This window comes from Adelges cooleyi, unplaced genomic scaffold (assembly GCF_023614345.1).
Source record: "Adelges cooleyi isolate 19-005CV unplaced genomic scaffold, UGA_ACOO_1.1 ACOO_flye_CR_arks_rails_tigmint_CR_PRNA_574, whole genome shotgun sequence".
Taxonomy (NCBI): Eukaryota; Metazoa; Arthropoda; class Insecta; order Hemiptera; family Adelgidae; genus Adelges; species Adelges cooleyi.
This window is the reverse complement of record NW_026096268.1, coordinates 8,794,649-8,811,726: the sequence shown is the minus strand read 5'-3', so window position 1 is coordinate 8,811,726 and position 17,078 is coordinate 8,794,649. Positions and strand designations below refer to the sequence as shown.

Here is a 17,078-nt window from a genome sequence, read left to right as displayed (position 1 = left end):
ACGTCTTCTATGTGATAATAAGAAGAAGTATGTGTGCCCTGCACTAATTTGTCTGCCGCAGGCCGCTATACGAGTTGCTTGTGTATATAAGATGTAATGGGATTGAATGGAATCAAAATATACCGCAGCAATCATTGCTGTACAATAGAGACTGTACTTACATATAGAGGAACTTCATTCCATATTGGAAACGGTGATTACACTTAACTATCCCGTTTAACGGATATGGCTTTATCGTTTTGTTCCAGGCGTGCGCACCGAGATACGTTTACTTCACTAGCACCGGGAGCCGGAGAGATCCTGTGGGAACTTGTTACACCACCAGAGACTTCAACGACTTCTCCGAATACTCGCCGTGCAGGACAAGTAAGTCAGACTTACAGATTTTTCAAAGTTTCTCCACACGCAGGTCACTTTTCATTCTGCCCAACCGACCTTGTAAATATTGAATCAAAAAATATGTTTTTTAAATATAGTTGAAAATATAGTAAAAAAAATTTATAGATTTATATAGATTTTTTTAAAGTTGTATTCAATAGACTTCTCCTTTGGTCGTGGGCCGTGGCACGGTGAAAATAAACTACAAAGAGCTGTCAAACCCGGTCAAAATAAAAGAAACTACTAAAGTGATTTACATCTGTCACGTCAGTTACTAATATAGGTTTATACGTTGTGCTATTACTTTGTGATTATTATATTTTATCCGAGACGTTCGACTTAAACGAAATTCCGCGCAATCAGCAGTGCTCGTTGATTTGATACCTTATTTGGACGAAACCAGAACAATATTGTTGTTATTACTTATTATTATTGTGTGGCAAGTGCGACACACGTACGAAAACTGCATTCGGACGATTTCGTGCGTTGAGAAATAAAAAATAATTATATATGATATTTCCACAGGTGTCCCCTCAGATGGAAATATTTAAACTTTATATTTTTATCGACAAATACTTTTTAGATAATATTCATACAATACTAGTTAAAATTACTAAAAAAATACATTAAAACTGTGTTGAATATCAGCTTGTGGTAAAGGCATAAACTTACTAAAATTAGGTATACATGAAAATATAATAAAATGTATAACATGAGATGCATAAAAAAATAATAAGCCTGTTTTTTTTATACAGAAAAACATTGAATTATGAATGTGGTATTTATTTTCTATCTCTTATCACTTATCATTTACCTCTTATCACTTGTCTCATATTTCATTTTTCTAAATGTCTTTTTAGATGTAGTTTTATGACACAAAATTTCTTCTAACCATTCCAATAACATAACCATGTAGGCAATATTTAAGAAAAAATGAAGTTTTAATAAATTTCGACCGTGTCAATTAGTTTACCGGTTGATTTGTATAAGCTTCAAGGTCTTATTATTAATTAAAATAATTTTTTCAACGAGTGAAAGCCGTATTGGTTTATTTTAGACCAAATGGTCCAATTTAAAACCAGTAAAGAGATTCTAGTTCTTTGGCTACTTTACTGTGTTATGTAGGGAGCTGATTTTCATTTCGAATTTTCAGTTTCTTGTAATTATAATTAATCAGACCGTCCTAAGTAGTCGACATTTTGTCTGGCTTTTTGGTCTAAAACGTCAAAAACACAGACGGTCTTTGTCTTTCGCCATAGGGTATCCCGAAAGAGGGAAATATTGTACAACAAGCGATTCGTACTAGTCTGAAGCGACGGTGCTAAAATTAAAAACCAATTAAAAAACAGTCGGAGCCGTGTTGTTTGCGGGGGCACGTGAATAAAAACTAGGCCGTTAATATATGTAATATTGCATTATGATGATAGGCCGTCTGTTGATGTGTATAGTACAAAAACATGCATATGTTTGCTGTTCCAGGGAATTGGGGTCACCACAAACAGGGTACTTGCCAAGCCGGACTCGGGGCATCTGTTTCCAAGGTACGTAAAAAGAAAACCGAGCTTTCAAAAACATTTGGCATCGAATGAATTGCTATTTTGTTTTTGTTTTTTGCTTTCAGGACGGTCGACGTTTGTTCATCGGTGCCGTGGGCAGTTGGTACTGGCAAGGTGAGATAAATAATAATAATATTACAGCTGTTTTTAACACAAACCCGGAAAAAACACCGCCGTTGCATTTTATATTTGTTTACATCATGTTTTCATGATTTTATTGAATACAAGCATTTTTTTTTTTAAGCAATATATTGCAACAGTCACTACCTACCTATGTATGTAACTAGTGCCTATCTCTTTTTTTTTTGTTTCTATGTATGTATATTTGGGTTTTTCCCAATTTTTCGCGCCAGGTTAGAAAAGATGTGTCTCCTATGCATGCACTGTTATTTTCACCATTCGGCATGTAGTTTTTATTATACTATTATTATATGTTGCTTTTCGCCTGTACATGGGCTCGTATGTATAAATGAATATATTATACATATATTTTATAATTTATAATTTATCGCATTTGCTGCGGATCTATATTTTTGTGATTTGTCAATACTCAAAAAACAAAAACAAATCATTAAAAAAATACTACACTGTGCATAATTATTATTATCATTGTTGTTGTATTTTTTTTTCTACCGGGCATGTTTTATTCGTCGTGGGGCTTTATGTGTAGAAAATAATAACTGTCGGATGTCAACACACAAAATTTTGCTAATGTTCTTTTGCAGGACAATTGTATTCGGTCGACTCGAGAGCTCGACTACCGTTTATACCAGCCATACAGTATGTGTTCAACGATTTGGACGAAGGTAAACTTGCGTTGGAAATGAAAAAGAACAAAAATAACAATATTATAATTATTTCACACCGCAAAACACTACGATGATAATATCATAATACTTTTGACATAACCCTAATAACAACTTGAAACCAACGCCTGAAATTTCAATTATGTTTATCTCAAAAAAATTCGTTGTGAATTTTACTCTTACTTTTGGTTTCATGTCCTGTTTTTTGAATAATTGCATGTTTGGAACGTTAACGCAGAATGGCATGTGCTTGCTATTTTTGTTTGTTTGTGAATAACGGTACAGATTAGATAAAACCAGACGGCACATTTTGGCATTTACTGATAACCGAAACAGTGTAACCACACTCTAAGAAATGTAATTATTGTACAGACCATTTTACCACTGTAATGGTACATACTGGTCATGGTTTGCTTACATTTTTAGCAATCACAATATTGCTTCAATTGGGAGTGTACCGTCTGGTTGCATCTACTTTGTAAGAAATAGCTTGTTGAAAAACTTCACTAGAACGCTTTGCTTGACTCTCGGCTTACTATTATTGATTTGCTCGCTACGACATATGTAATATTTTGTTTTTAATGATGTACCTATCAAATTTTATTTACAGTATTTCAGAGAACAACGATGAAATAGTGTTAATATTTCCATAATAATAATAATTATAATCTACATAAACCCTAATTGCACACTTCAACCGTTTCGTGCACATTTACCGCGGTACAAGGTGTTTCCGATACATATAGATTAAGAATATGATTAAAAGCTATAACATCATAATTATAAGGTCCTGTACACGGCAAGGAAGTTACCGAGAAGACGAGCGACAGTGTGACCGGTACCAGGTAAATGTAATTCTGGTCGTTCTGGTCACACTGCAACGCGACCTTTTCGCTTATTTCATGATATATTTTTACTTATCGCGATCCCTTGTTCCGGTAACGGATAGACACGTGTTGACTCTGGACACATGTGTTTGCGCCGATTTTTTTTCCAACCAAAACGTACACTTGGAAAGACAGATGATATTAAAAAAAAAAAAAAAAAGAGAGACCTAACCGGCGTAGGGTTAAATTTAACGTGTGCGTTCTATAAATGGCCGTTTTACAGTCGTACTAAGTACAGGTGCGCCGCTGTTGACATGTGTTCATTAGAGGAACACATCCTTGATCCGACTTTATAGCACGAGAAACATCCTGTACCGAAAATTAATACCACTTTAGTATTGTTGACATAATGGATAGATGCTATTGAAACCTATTGACTGTTGACAGGAAACTAGTTGGTACATATAAAAATAGTTAAGTAAACGATTTAAGTAAAAAAAAAAAAAAAATTATAAAATTCTTATTTTTTAAATTAGTACTAACTTAATTTTTGACCAATATTGTCGTTACTCAAGTACTTGCTAATTTTAGGGATATAAAATACAAATTAATAATATATACATAATTTATTTAAAATAATTGGCCATTTGTTTATGGGATTAAAATATATGGTTGGCCTAATATTTCTTTGGCCGTTTGTCCGATTACCGTTTATAAAGGATAACCGGTTTGTTTGCAACCAAAATGCTTATATTCGCAAAGGAAATTAATTTATCGAGTCATCTCATTGTGTTTTTAGAATCAGTTAAACCGATTTGTTTGCACAATAGCTGTCCACAATAGGTCTATCCATTTTAAAACTGTCCAAGAATACCAGGTACACAAAACACTAAACAAACGTATATCTACTACTAAAAATGTTAGTAAAAAAAAATTAAAAGGTGGATTAAGTTATTATTATTTTTTTTTTTTTTAGTAAACACATTTAACTCGTACTAAGTTTGGTTTAAGGAATAATAATCATAATAATAATACAGCGTCGGCTTTGTTTTGACGACATAATTTTTTAAATCATGTTGTTTGCATATTATTTGCAGGTCAGGTTTATTCGCAGAGTCTGTACAGTCGTCCGGAAGTGCTTTCCACCAACGAAGGACCTCCGACCGACGATGATTCTTACCTGGGCTATTCGGTGGCAGTGGGCACTTTCGGGGCAAATTCTGAATCCGGTTCAGCCGTGGGCATGCCCAGAGGAGAAGGTCTCTTGGGAAAAGTAATGTTCAATATTAATGTTATAGTACTGTTTAAGTATTGTGTTTTGCCAGTATTTAGCATAAAACTTGTATAGCGATTTAAAAATAACCTTTATCTCTTATCTCTCTTATCTTATCAGATAAATCAGCTGATATTTTCGTTATGTTAAGAAACGGAAAAAATTGTCGATTTTTCCATTTATGTGCCAAAGCAGACATAAAAATGTCAACAAAAAAAATATGTATCTAACCAGAGCCAAGTGCTTTTTTAAGTGCTAGTATTACAGGTAAAATTTGAGAACCTATTGTTAAAGTTCTTCTCTTTTTAACGGTATTCAAATTGTGGCATTTCGCTTTGACTTGCCTACACACTTTTCCACAAATACGTTTTAACGATTATTTTTAAAAGGTATGACGTCCTCACCGACTGTTTACGGTTTCCAAACCTTTACTTACCTTTAAAGCTCGATCACATAAAAATTTGGGGGAGAAAAATGTAAGGCTTACATCATTATAACACATCAACTTGTAAGTGTAAATTTTCTTAAACAGGACGTCACACTATTTAGTTAGTTGTAGACGTTTTTATGGTACGAGTTGGCTTTCTTAATAGAGCTCTTCCAAAAGTAGAGTCTTAATTACAGAAACTAATAATTAACAATATCACCGTTTAACCTTTAAGTTGAGGTTTTGTAAAAAAAAATTGCCTATACTTAAATAAACGTTCTCACTCTGGGTTTTTTTTTCATTTTTTATCTGTCTTCAGGTTCTGTTGTATTCGACCAATCTCACTAATCTCTACAACATCACTGGCGATCAGATGGGCGCTTACTTCGGCTACTCGATTTGCGTGTCCGACGTGGACGGCGACGGCGGCGATGACATCATCGTGGGGGCGCCTCTGTACAGCGAGTTCACCAAAAACGACGGGTCTTACGAGACGGGCAGAGTGTACGTTTACTTGAAACAAGAGGTAAAAAAAAAATATATAAATGTACATAAATAAACAGAGACGAGCTGTCGTAGTCTCTCGAGACGGCTAGAATGACATGACGTTAAGAAAATTAATTTATTCCAAAAAAAACATATAAATACATTGGTATATTTTTTTTCTCTGGCCCTTAGCAAGGTGTATGAGAATCCACGTTTAAGGACGCACAAAAAGAAACTAGACACACTTAGACGTGCCGTATCATATTGCCCGAGGCAAACAGTTTAATAGTTTACAATGCTTAAAACCCGTGTGCTACGGCATAAGTTAGATCTGGTCTTCGTATTACGTCTCTCGTTGAAGTCTGTTGGTGTATTTTTTATATGACTTATCAGTAATAACGTTAATCGTTATCATCTGGAATTGGAATTGTTTTATTTATCTGTATAGTTGATAAGGATAATTCTTTGCAACCTAACCTATAAAAAAAAGTATTTATTTTTGTTTAAAGTGGCCACACTGTCCGCTCGCCTTCTTGATTACTTTATCGATGAGTACATAATGTTATAGCTCGACCTATATATTTTTACTCTATTAACAAACTGTCCAAAAAACTATGGCCACTTTCGACAAGTCACTTTTAGAAAAACCTAGAACATGTCTGGATCTAACTTGACCTTCTGCACGGGTAAAATGAGTATCAGATTGAAAAAAAGAAATGCATAATTTTTTCTAAAAAATAAAAAATAAAATTGAATCGCTTTGTCCAAAAATCCAAATAAAAGCATCACAGCATGTATCACGTTGTCTTAACTCCTAACTAGTCTCTTGGGTGTATGTTTTTTCTTCTGTTGAGCGATGAAACTAATGATTTTTTTTTTGTATCCTCAGGGTTACAGGTTTTACGAACGAAACACGAGAATAGGTTTTAACTCAAAATCTCGTTTCGGACTGGCCCTGGCCACACTGGGAGACATCAACCGTGACGGATTCGGTGGTAAGTGAAAACTATTAATTGAATATTAATCGTTTCGAAAAAATGAAAGAAATTATTTGGTAAAACAACCAAATAAGGTAAAATTATTAAACAAACTGACTTGGTAAAGGAAATTCGAGGCCAGATTCATTTATGTTCAGGGTGTCTCAAAAATAATGGTCGGGTTAAGAATGGTGGGGTTTCAAACGGCTGTAGGTTGTGAAGTATTGGACTTACAGCGCTCTAGTAGGGCTTGGACGAAAGAAGCTGTCAAGTTTCGAATGACTGCCACTAGATGTCTCTCCGCGTTTCCGTTTGTGTCGCCAGCCTTCATTGTTCAGTTTGTTAAGATGGCATCCGCACAATAGAAGTGATCGAGTTCGCGAAGCGTAATTCAGTTACGGCTATAAGACATCTAGTGGCAGTCATTCGAAACTTGACAATTCCCTCTTTCGTTCAAGCCCTACCGGAGTGCTGTAAGTCCAATACTTCACAACCTACAGCCGTTTGAAACCCCGTCATTCTTTTTGAGACACCCTGTATTTTGGTCATTGCTGTGCCATTAGAAAACTTGTTAGTTTTCTTTTAACGATGAACTTGGTTTGATTGTCAGATTTCGCCGTCGGAGCGCCTTACGACGGTCCCAACGAACTCGGAGCCGTGTACATCTACCACGGTACCAGAAGTGGTGTGCGGGAGAAGTATTCGCAAGTGATCCGGTCGGAGGACGTGTCGTACGGACGGCCCGTGTCGACATTTGGATTCTCGCTGGCCGGCGGCATCGACTTGGACAACAATCAGTATCCCGACCTGATAGTCGGCGCTTACGAATCGGATACGGTGTACTACATGAAGTCCCGGCCGGTGGCGCAGATGGCCAACACTGTCAACTTCATGTCGGCCAGCAAACAGATATCTCTGGAGAAGAAGGAATGCACCACCAGGGACGGCAGTGCGGTGCCCTGTCTGTTCCTGAACACGTGTCTCCAGTACACCGGAATCGGCGTGGACGACCAAATGAGTGAGTGTTGTTAAAACTGATGAAGTACAAAGACCAGCAGGTGTAATATTCATCAATCGTCTGACGTTTGCTCTTTCGGTCATTTCAGACATCGAGCTTCAGCTGGTGTTGGACGCCAAGAAGCCCAAAGCCCCCAGGATGTTCTTCTTGTTCGAGGAGAACAGGAACGTGTTGAACCACAGCTTGACCCTGGACAAAAACGTACAGTCTTGCAAACGATTCAACGTGTACTTGATGGTACGATTGGCGCCGGTCGTCCCAAGGCGGGTCCTAGAGCGAGTTAAAAAACTAATTTCCATTTTTGTTGTTGTTGGTTAGAACAACGTCAGGGACAAGCTGACGCCGTTGGAAGCTGAGCTCCGGTACAGGATCATCGAGGACACTAGAAAATTCACCAGGACCAGTCTGACGCCGGTCATAGATCTCGACAACGAACTGTTCGCCGTGTCCAGGGACTCGATCATCATACAGAAGAACTGTGGCGACGACAACGTCTGCATACCGGATCTGCGTCTGATCGCCAAACCGTGAGTATATACACAAATATCTTCGGATTGCGAAGACGACCGTAAATAAGGACCGAGTTTTCGTTGTCTGACCAGTGTGTTGTGTTTTTGAAACCCGCAGGAACGTCGATTCGTTCTTGCTCGGATCCAGCGACAAGTTAAAGGTGGAAGTGATCGTCCAGAACGAAGGCGAGGATTCGTTCGAGACGTCGTTCGACATGACCGTGCCGCAAGGGATAAACTTTGTCAAGATCGAAAGGGTGGACGACAACGAAAACGAAATTCCCGTCCAGTGTTCGGCCCCGTCCGTCGCCACCAACCACACGTTGCACTGCGACATCGGAAACCCGCTGCCCCGGTCCAGATACGTTAGTAAAACAACCACAACCTAACCTAACCCGACTTGTTGTCCGAGTCTCTCTAATGACCGATGTTCGCTTTTGCTTTGCCAACAGGTCCAGTTCAGAGTGGTCTTGGAACCGTACCAGACGACCGAGACCAAAGCCAGGTACGACTTCCAAATGGCGGTGAACAGCACCAACCCCGAAAATCCGGATTCCGTGTCGGACAACACCAAGTACTTGGGCGTACCGCTGTGGGTAGAGACTGACCTGATCGTGGAAGGCTCGTCGAAACCTGTAGACGTTCACTACAACACCACCGTTGAGGACACCGTGGACGTTACCGAGGAAAAGCAAATCGGACCGCAGGTGATACACTTGTACGGCATAAGGAACAAAGGACCTTCGGACATTTTGGAAGCCGAAGCTTACATCGATTGGCCGTTGTTCACTTTGGCAGGTAATTCGCTACACCAACCAGTAGTTAACATTCGTGTGATGCTAATTTCTAGTTTTTAAGTACAATATTGATCATTTATATTTCTTACAGGCGAGCCCTTGCTGTATCTGCTAGAAATGCCAGAGACCAACGGTCCAGTGAAATGCGAGGCAATCGAAGAGATTAATCCGCTAAAAATAAAGGTCAGTCTTATGATGATAACAAGAGCCAATCTCATATTTAGACTCGAGACTGGACAGTGAAAAACGAGTTAGAAGCAGCGGATATATATTTATTATGTGACGAGGGAGGGGGAAAATACAAAATCAATGTGTTAAAGGTAACTCGAGGTGTGACGCTAGATTCGAATAAAAGAAGTGGACTGAAAAAATATGGTGAGATAGTGAATGTAACCGTCTCGAATGGAGGTCGAGGATAAAAGGTCGAATTCCACAATATTAGGAGTTGAGGCGAGGCATAATAAAAGAACGAGAATAGGCATGTCAATGATTTGAGCATAATTGAGATTTGCCCTTTTAAAACTTAAGCACAGAGTTCGTCAAATCCGCTTGCCCGCGACTAAACCTAACCTTACATTGACCATCTTATCTTGGCAGATCGATCGCTCCAGGAAATCGTACTTCGAGTCCAGCGGCTTGATCTCCAGCGGAGCGGCCGCGGCTACTACTTTCAAGGGCCAGAGTTCCGGTTCCGTTTCATCTGGTTCCGGTTCGACCGGCACCAAAGTGGTGACGGAGCTTACCGAAGAAGAAAAGAGACGTTTGTGGGAGATACAAAGGAAAGACGAAGAAGCGGCCAAAACCGAATACGGCGAAGGGTCTTACGTGCAGAACACGAGGTTCAACACAGGTGGAACGGCGTCAGTTGGAGGCCAAAGAGGAGTAGTCGAAGGGTCCAAAGTGGACGTTAACCGAGGTTCTTCCGGTTCGAGTCACAGCGTATACGAGTCCAGCGGCAGTTCGGTTTACACGGAGACATCTCAAACGGGCGGCCAAGGTGTCGTCCAGTCCGGCGGTCAGAGTGTCCAGTCCGGTTCTTCGGACTTTGGAGTAGGCGGTGGTCACACCGCGGTCGGGTCTTCCGGCGTCGTCACGCAATACGGCGCATACGGCGCGGCGCACTTTGGCGGAACGGCAACGTCGGGCGGTGGGACGGCAACGTCGGGCGGCAAGACTTGGGACACGTCCGGGTCGAGTCTGAACTCGGCGTCCGGCGGTCAGGGCGTTTACGGCAAGGGTTGGGAATCAGCGGCGGCGGCTTCGTCGTCCGGCGGCAGCGCAATAGACTCGTCGGCCGCCCACTCGGGCGTCCGGACGCAGCAAGAGCAATGGGAGTACGAAAACCGCGGCAAAGGCGTCCAAGGTGGTGGCGGATGGACCCGGGACGGCGGCAACTGGGGCGCGGCCGGCGGCAAGAACTTCTCCACGTTTCACGAGACGCAGAAGAGCGTCGTGACCAACACCACTTGGGGCGACGGCGACGCGGCCAAGACTTACGTACAGAACAACTGGAGGACCAACGACGACGGTTACGTGCGCAACGGCAGTTCTGTTCGCGTCGAAAGCGGCGCGATCGACTACAACGATGCGCTCAACAGAATCAACAAGGCCGGCGGCGGCGGCGGCGGCAGCGGTGTGACCAACGTGGTCACCAGCATACCCGGCGACGACAGCGACTTGTCCCTAAGCTTGAGCACCGTCGACGAACAGCACAGCAACAAGGGATTCAAACAGTCCAAGGTGGACGAGACCGAGACGGTGCAGCGGTGGCGGACGGTCGACGGCAAGCTGTACAAGGTGAACAACGTGGACGACTGGCGTTCGTTGATAACGAAAGACGACGCGTCCACGCAAGTGTACGACGCGCAATTGTACGACCCGCAAAACCTGAGGAAACCGCCGACCAACCCCGGCGGCCAGGACGTGGACGGCAAGTTCAAGTTGTACACCAGGTTCAAAAGGGAAGCGTCCCAGGTGAAGCAGTGCGGCCCCACCAGGTGCGCGACGGTCAAGTGCAAGATAGGGCCGCTGTCCAAGGACCAAGAGGTGTGGCTGTCGTTCCGGTCCAGGGCTTGGGTGAACACGCTGAAAAAGGTACATAATATATACTACGGACGGAGCGGCGGCGGACGGTTCGGTTGTTTTTCATGTACTTTTCTTTTGTCCACAGGTGGCGCTCAACCGGCCGGTGACGTTGAGCTCGACCATATCGTCGAGGGTGACCAAACTTCCTTACATCGGCAAGCCGGACAACCAGCTGGCCCAGGTCAGAAGCCACGAAGTGTTCACGCAAGTCGTCCCGCGGGACCTCGGCGTCAAGCCGGACATCATCCCACTGTGGATCGTCGTCTTGGCGGCCGTCGCCGGCACCGCCATACTGTTGTTGCTGGTGTACCTGCTGTACAAGGTATTGCGCCTTGTTACTGTGTACATTAAGTGGTATCCTCTCCGACGGCAGGCGCCACTATTTATAAATTCGAGCTGAAAATCATTTTTTACAATATTATATTTCACTAATCCGGTCAACATAATAATATTAAATAATAAAAAATAAATCAATACTCAACAGTGAATCTGTTTAACTGTTTGAACCGTAGTTGTATTTACTTAGTTAAATATATATATTTTTTTTTTTCCAGTGCGGTTTCTTCAAACGCAATCGGCCGTCAAACGCTCCGGAAAAACAACCGCTGACCCACAGGAACGGGCAATCGGAACTCTATCAAACCGGCGACGAAGCTCTGTAAAAGCGAACCGTTACAAAGTATTTTAGACGTTTAGATAATAAAAGTTTAATTAATTGCCAAACATATTAAAACCACCTAACTAATATTTTAATTTGTTACACGATTATTATGATTTTTTTTGTAAATATTTATTAATTTATTATTATTTTATATTACGAATGTACTTTGTCCGTAATAATATTATGTACATAGATCGTATCGATATTATTATAATGATATACATTTGTTTTTTTTTTCTTTTGTTCGTTCGATCGCAGAACAAGTGTAAATTACACGTATTTATCACAAAAATATGTAAATTAAAATATTATTTAATGAATTAACAGCTGTACTTAGGTAATACTTGGAAGTACTTATTATTTTACAGAAACCAATTATTAATGTATTTGTATTTTAACGCTCTAGTCTTAAAAAAAAAAAAAATTATTTAAAAAATACTATATAAAAAATGTATTTTACTTGTAATTAACAATCGGTTAAAAATTTGATTATTTAATTTATTTTTTCTTAACGATATTATTCTTTATGATATTTAGAACGCTTGCGACATTAGAAGCCTATTTACAATTTTAATAACGACTGATAATTTTTTTTTTTTTGTTTTTTTATTAATTTATAAAATAAAAATATGAAAGAATGTAAATAAAAATGTTATTTATTGTAATAAAAATATATGACTTTATACAAACACATAAAATATATTGTGATGACGCAGGAAAAACTGCCGACCGTATTATTATACTAACTACGTTTAACATGATAATATTACTAAAACGATGTATAAGAGTACACAATGTGATTAATACTAAATCCTAGTAATCGACTTTTCCATCTCAATATTATTATATCCTATCCGGATGTTGAATTTCTTGCACGGTCTGGTTCAAAGCTTTGTCGATGGTGTCGTACTCGTATTTGAACCCCGACGCTAATACTTTCTTAGGTTTGACGATTTGGCCGGTATAAAGCATCGCCGCTCGTTCTTCTCCGTACATCAATTTGTACATAGCGGCCGGAGTTTTAAACCAAAGCGGCCGGTGCACCGCTTTGGCCAAGCTCTCGGAGAATTCCCGATTGGTGATCGTCTGCAACATGTGTTTGAATAACGCGTTCAATTTTATAGTTTACAAACAGTAATTAATACAATTATGTCGTACACACCTGCGGAGCGACTCCGTTTAGGACGCCGTCGACTTGTTTGTGTTCGATAGCGAAAATGGTCAGCCGACACACGTCGTTTATGTGAATCCAAGGGAAATATTGGTCGCCACCGCTGATGACGTTGCCGAAATAGAAGCAAAACATTTGATACAAGGCTTGTACTACACCGCCCTTTGCTCCGAGAACGATTCCTGAAATCGTAGCATTACAATTATTGATTAAGTCGGTTATTGTAAACACTTCCAACAATTTACCCGATCTTATTAAAACCGTACGAATTTCGGTACTAGTCTTTGTGGCGTTTTCCAAGGCGATCACCATTTTTTGGAAGAAACTATCGTCGTCGTCTTTTACCTTGTAATCTTCATCGTAGACGGCCTCGTTGCTGGGCGGGTATATTCCTAGGAGCGGAACAAAATGTTATTTGAAACACTCTAAACATGGGAATGGCCATTTAACATTCTCCAGTACAATTGTTTAAACTAAAAACAAAAGCCTACGTCTTACCGACTCCCGAAAACGCTACAAACGCTTTTGGCTTCACCTGAGCGTCTTCGATGGCTCGAGCAATCAATCTGTTGGTTTCCACTCTACTGTCCCACAAGGATTTTTTGAATTTGTCGTTCCATCTTTTCCAAGCGTTCATAATTGGTTCACCGGCGAGGTTGACGACGGCGACCGTGTTGTCCGGTAAACCGTCTTTTTTCAAATCGTCCTAATAAATACAATTGTTTTTTTTACAATCAACGCATCACGTGTTTATTTTATCGCTGGTCGAGTTGTTTCAGTCTTACCCAAGTCATATCCTGTCCTTTTCTGGAAATCACTTTGACCTTGTAGTCATTTTGTATGAGCATTTTCTTTAACTGTTTTCCAACAAAGCCTGTTCCGCCACCTACAAAAAATAAAACAATATCAATAAATGCATATTTATTATAAGCGATAGCAACAATTATTATTACAATAGTCTTTGATAATACTAAAATTAATAAGGTTGTCTGCAGTCTCTGCAATAGTTTTGTAAGTATGCTCGAAACGACTGTGGACGAGTTTTCAAAGATTTGGTTACCCTAACAATAATTAATATATATCAACTATCTATGAATTATGCTATACAAATTAAAATAAAATATTAGCTACCGTACCAATAACGACAATCCCATTGTTTGCGGACACATAGTAATTTTGCAATAGTAAAAAACTCACAACGTAAAACAGAGCGTATCGATTTTCCGAAAAATGATGGCATTTTTTAAATTTCATTTCTAACTACGAAAATTTAAGTCAAAGCGTCATAATTTTATATCATCTTATGGTGAAACTGTGTTGGACGTTTTCTCCGCAATAAGTAATTAATTGAATAACTGTGCAATCTAAAGTTAAAAAATGTCCACAATATAAAAAGTCTATGGTAATCTTTAAAAATTAATATAATTGACGACCAGTTACAATTCATAATAACTTTTATCATTGGAGCATAACTATAAAATATTTTAGATAACGTATCACAATTAAAATATACAGTTATAGTTTATAAATGAAATTAAATGTTAATTACATAATCTTTCTACGTTCAAGTTGTAAAACAGACTAAGTGTTGGTGTAGATAAATCTTGAGTAAAAAAAAAAATATAGTACATCGATACGGCTACGCGGTGAAAGTAGTATTACATTTTCAAAGAGGCTTACATATTATGCATTTACTTTACTTAACGCTGGACGTACGAGTAGTGCAAAATTTAAGTGTTTTAATAAAAACGTAACTTGTTTATTAATAATTATTATGTTAATTGTAGCAACACGTTAAACAGTCATACCGAGAAGAACGGTTCCATTTTTTCCCGTAGTATAATGCCGATTGACTACGGTAAGACCAGAATTGCACAGCGTCTGTGTTCTCCAAAACGTAAACATCTTTAATTTAATCGATTCCTTTTTTTTAATGTTTCCGTTTAGTTCATCAAACAGTTGAATTTTTTTTTTTAATGTATCACATCGCTTCTAAGGCTCTAATTAAATTATCGATTCGATAGTCGGTAACGGACGAGTTAAATTAAAATACAAATACATAAATGTATTTTTCTTTAATGCCAACAAAAATCTAGAGAAAGTAAAAACGTCGAGATTAATAAGAATGACTATAATTAATAATTATTATTATTGCACATTGCACAATTAGGGTCAATTCAAACTTATTTTTAAATTTCCTTTTTTATCATTCACCGTAGAATTGATAACGATCATACGGACCGGTCGTTATCACGGACCCGTTCCGGTCAACCACCGCGGTTACCACGATCCGTGACCGTAACCGCGGTATCCTAGTACCGCAAAGGTCTCGCGAGTGGTTTTGAGATCAGTTTCTTCCACGGATTTGTTCCATTGCTTTCGAACATAACCTCACATTCTACGTCCCACCGACTGGCTACGTTTCACATTTGGCCGCATCGCATTATTCGGCGTCCGTCCATGGCGTCCGGCACACAGTCAATCGTTCTCGAACTGCATTGAAGCGTCCTCGTTTCTAGATTTGTTCTACCTTTGGTAAGTAAAAACAAAATATTTATTATTTTTATAATCGCCCATCGGTTTCAATTCAACACGACGATCGTTTCATATTATAATTAACGACAATTTATTCAACGCGGCTTGGGTTATTTATTTTTTTTTACTATTTGTATCGACTTTTACCGAAACCACGCGTTCGGATTTTTCGCATTGTCCATTGGAATCGGATCTTTTTCTAATGGCGTTTGTTTGTTTTTTGTTTTTCTATAGATTCTTTTAGCCCCATACTATGCGGGCTAAGTGGCGTAAGAAGCGTATGCGCAGGTTGAAGCGCAAGAGGAGGAAGATGCGTGCAAGGTCCAAGTGAAAACCTCATGGCCGCGCCTCCCCGGACCAAACATATTGTCATGTTTTGGTAAAAATATAACGATATTGTGACTATATTTTCTATTGATTATCATTAAAAACTTATTTTATAACACCTCAACTCGATAGTTTTCCTTTGTACGCGAACCGCTTATTTAAATTCCTACCTAAAAAAAAACAACGTTTATAAATTGTTTTAGGTTAGTTAAATAAGTTACATGTTCTTCTAATTCGATGGCATTTTATTTTATTTTAATCTTTATAATGCACTTAACGTTCAATTACCGCGGAAATAGGTCAAATAAAAAAATTATCTTTATATCCACCATATTAATTAACTGTATGCATATTTTGTTGAGAAAAACACCCTAATTGCAAATTTGTATTCTTGTTGACCTACTACTGCTAAAGATTAACTTCAATGCTTAAATACTTAACAATTTTATTGTGCTTATTTTCTTGTGACTGCCGTCGATTTAAAGGATATAGTAGCTTTCAAAATTCTACAATAGAAGGTTTTGTTATGCCAAGTAACGAAAAATGTTAAATACTTTTGTGTAATATGATAAATAATCCATCTTTTTCCTCACTTTTTGAAGATATCATGTGATTTTTGAAAAATTTCCATGTGGTTGGTTTGATTTCCTTGAATACTGTTGGATAGGTTTCCATTGTAGGCTAAACATATTTTAATAAGTGGTCATACAGTAACTATTGTGTATATTCTCAAATAATGTAAAAATAGACAAGTTGTCATGTGTGGTGATATTATGTCACAATCTAAAAGAAGAAAACTAAATACTACAAATGTTTTGTTATTTTATGTAGTTGGTAAAAAATATTAACCGGCAAAACTACAATATAAATTTCTTTCTTTGCATCTAATGATTTTAATGTTGATACATTTTTGGTTTAGTAATAATCTTGTAGCAATAACAATTTTTAACTGATAATTACAATTAATATTATGCAGTTTTATTTAATCTAATAAGTTTTTGGTTTTGACCTTTACTTTTTATACATAAATACTACTTAAGCACATAAATTTATTGAAAATGGTCTTGGTAATCTCTTGGTGCAATTTATCACCAGGCGACTGAAGTAGGTTCGAACAGGTTCTTAGGTTATGAACACCATACACATGAAAACAACTATAAACTAAGCTAGGTTATTATCTCTACAACACTACCAAACATGTAACCATAAGTATTAGTGTAAATAAGCGAAAGATAACAAAATTAA

General features: G+C 38.6%; 2 protein-coding genes and 1 long non-coding RNA gene across 7 annotated transcripts in view; 2 read left to right on the top strand and 1 right to left on the bottom strand.

The window, feature by feature from the left end:
* Positions 1-12,204, top strand: part of LOC126843665 (integrin alpha-PS2) — a 52,763-nt gene extending 40,559 nt beyond the window's left edge. The window contains exons 5-20 of one of the 3 annotated variants that reach the window (XM_050581333.1): positions 249-366; positions 1,858-1,919; positions 2,000-2,048; positions 2,660-2,740; positions 4,665-4,840; positions 5,587-5,793; positions 6,643-6,748; positions 7,341-7,748; positions 7,837-7,985; positions 8,067-8,275; positions 8,376-8,622; positions 8,710-9,055; positions 9,146-9,237; positions 9,652-11,148; positions 11,225-11,461; positions 11,694-12,204. In XM_050581333.1, coding sequence (XP_050437290.1) covers positions 249-366; positions 1,858-1,919; positions 2,000-2,048; positions 2,660-2,740; positions 4,665-4,840; positions 5,587-5,793; positions 6,643-6,748; positions 7,341-7,748; positions 7,837-7,985; positions 8,067-8,275; positions 8,376-8,622; positions 8,710-9,055; positions 9,146-9,237; positions 9,652-11,148; positions 11,225-11,461; positions 11,694-11,801 — 4,092 coding nt within the window. In that variant the 3' untranslated portion in view covers positions 11,802-12,204. The remainder of the gene's footprint in view (positions 1-248; positions 367-1,857; positions 1,920-1,999; positions 2,049-2,659; positions 2,741-4,664; positions 4,841-5,586; positions 5,794-6,642; positions 6,749-7,340; positions 7,749-7,836; positions 7,986-8,066; positions 8,276-8,375; positions 8,623-8,709; positions 9,056-9,145; positions 9,238-9,651; positions 11,149-11,224; positions 11,462-11,693) is intronic. The other 2 variants (XM_050581332.1, XM_050581334.1) reach the window with 2 other exon arrangements.
* A 234-nt stretch (positions 12,205-12,438) lies between these two features.
* Positions 12,439-15,147, bottom strand: LOC126843666 (epimerase family protein SDR39U1-like). Of its 3 annotated transcripts, none has more exons than XM_050581336.1 (6): positions 14,780-15,147; positions 13,757-13,857; positions 13,470-13,677; positions 13,217-13,363; positions 12,963-13,153; positions 12,439-12,886 (listed from the first exon to the last, which is right to left on the bottom strand). In XM_050581336.1, the coding sequence occupies exons 1-6, from the start codon at positions 14,874-14,876 to the stop codon at positions 12,644-12,646; spliced, it is 987 nt and encodes a 328-aa protein (XP_050437293.1). In that variant the 5' UTR covers positions 14,877-15,147; the 3' UTR covers positions 12,439-12,643. The 3 variants fall into 3 exon arrangements, with proteins under 3 accessions (XP_050437293.1, XP_050437292.1, XP_050437294.1); XM_050581335.1 differs by lacking the exon at positions 14,780-15,147 and adding an exon at positions 14,108-14,323; XM_050581337.1 differs by lacking the exon at positions 14,780-15,147 and adding an exon at positions 13,925-14,016.
* Positions 14,574-15,957, top strand: LOC126843668 (uncharacterized). Its single transcript, XR_007686460.1, has 2 exons — positions 14,574-15,506; positions 15,741-15,957. It is a non-coding gene; the product is annotated as an uncharacterized LOC126843668 (long non-coding RNA).
* Positions 15,958-17,078: the final 1,121 nt, after the last annotated feature.

Coding starts and splice junctions, on each gene's coding strand:
- LOC126843666 (XM_050581335.1), bottom strand. CDS start 14,225: ATGAAATTTAAAAAATGCCATCATTTTTCGGAAAATCGATACGCTCTG. Junction 13,364..13,469: donor TGTAGCGTTTTCGGGAGTCG/GTAAGACGTAGG, acceptor TTCCGCTCCTAG/GAATATACCCGCCCAGCAAC. Junction 12,887..12,962: donor TAAACGGAGTCGCTCCGCAG/GTGTGTACGACA, acceptor CACATGTTGCAG/ACGATCACCAATCGGGAATT.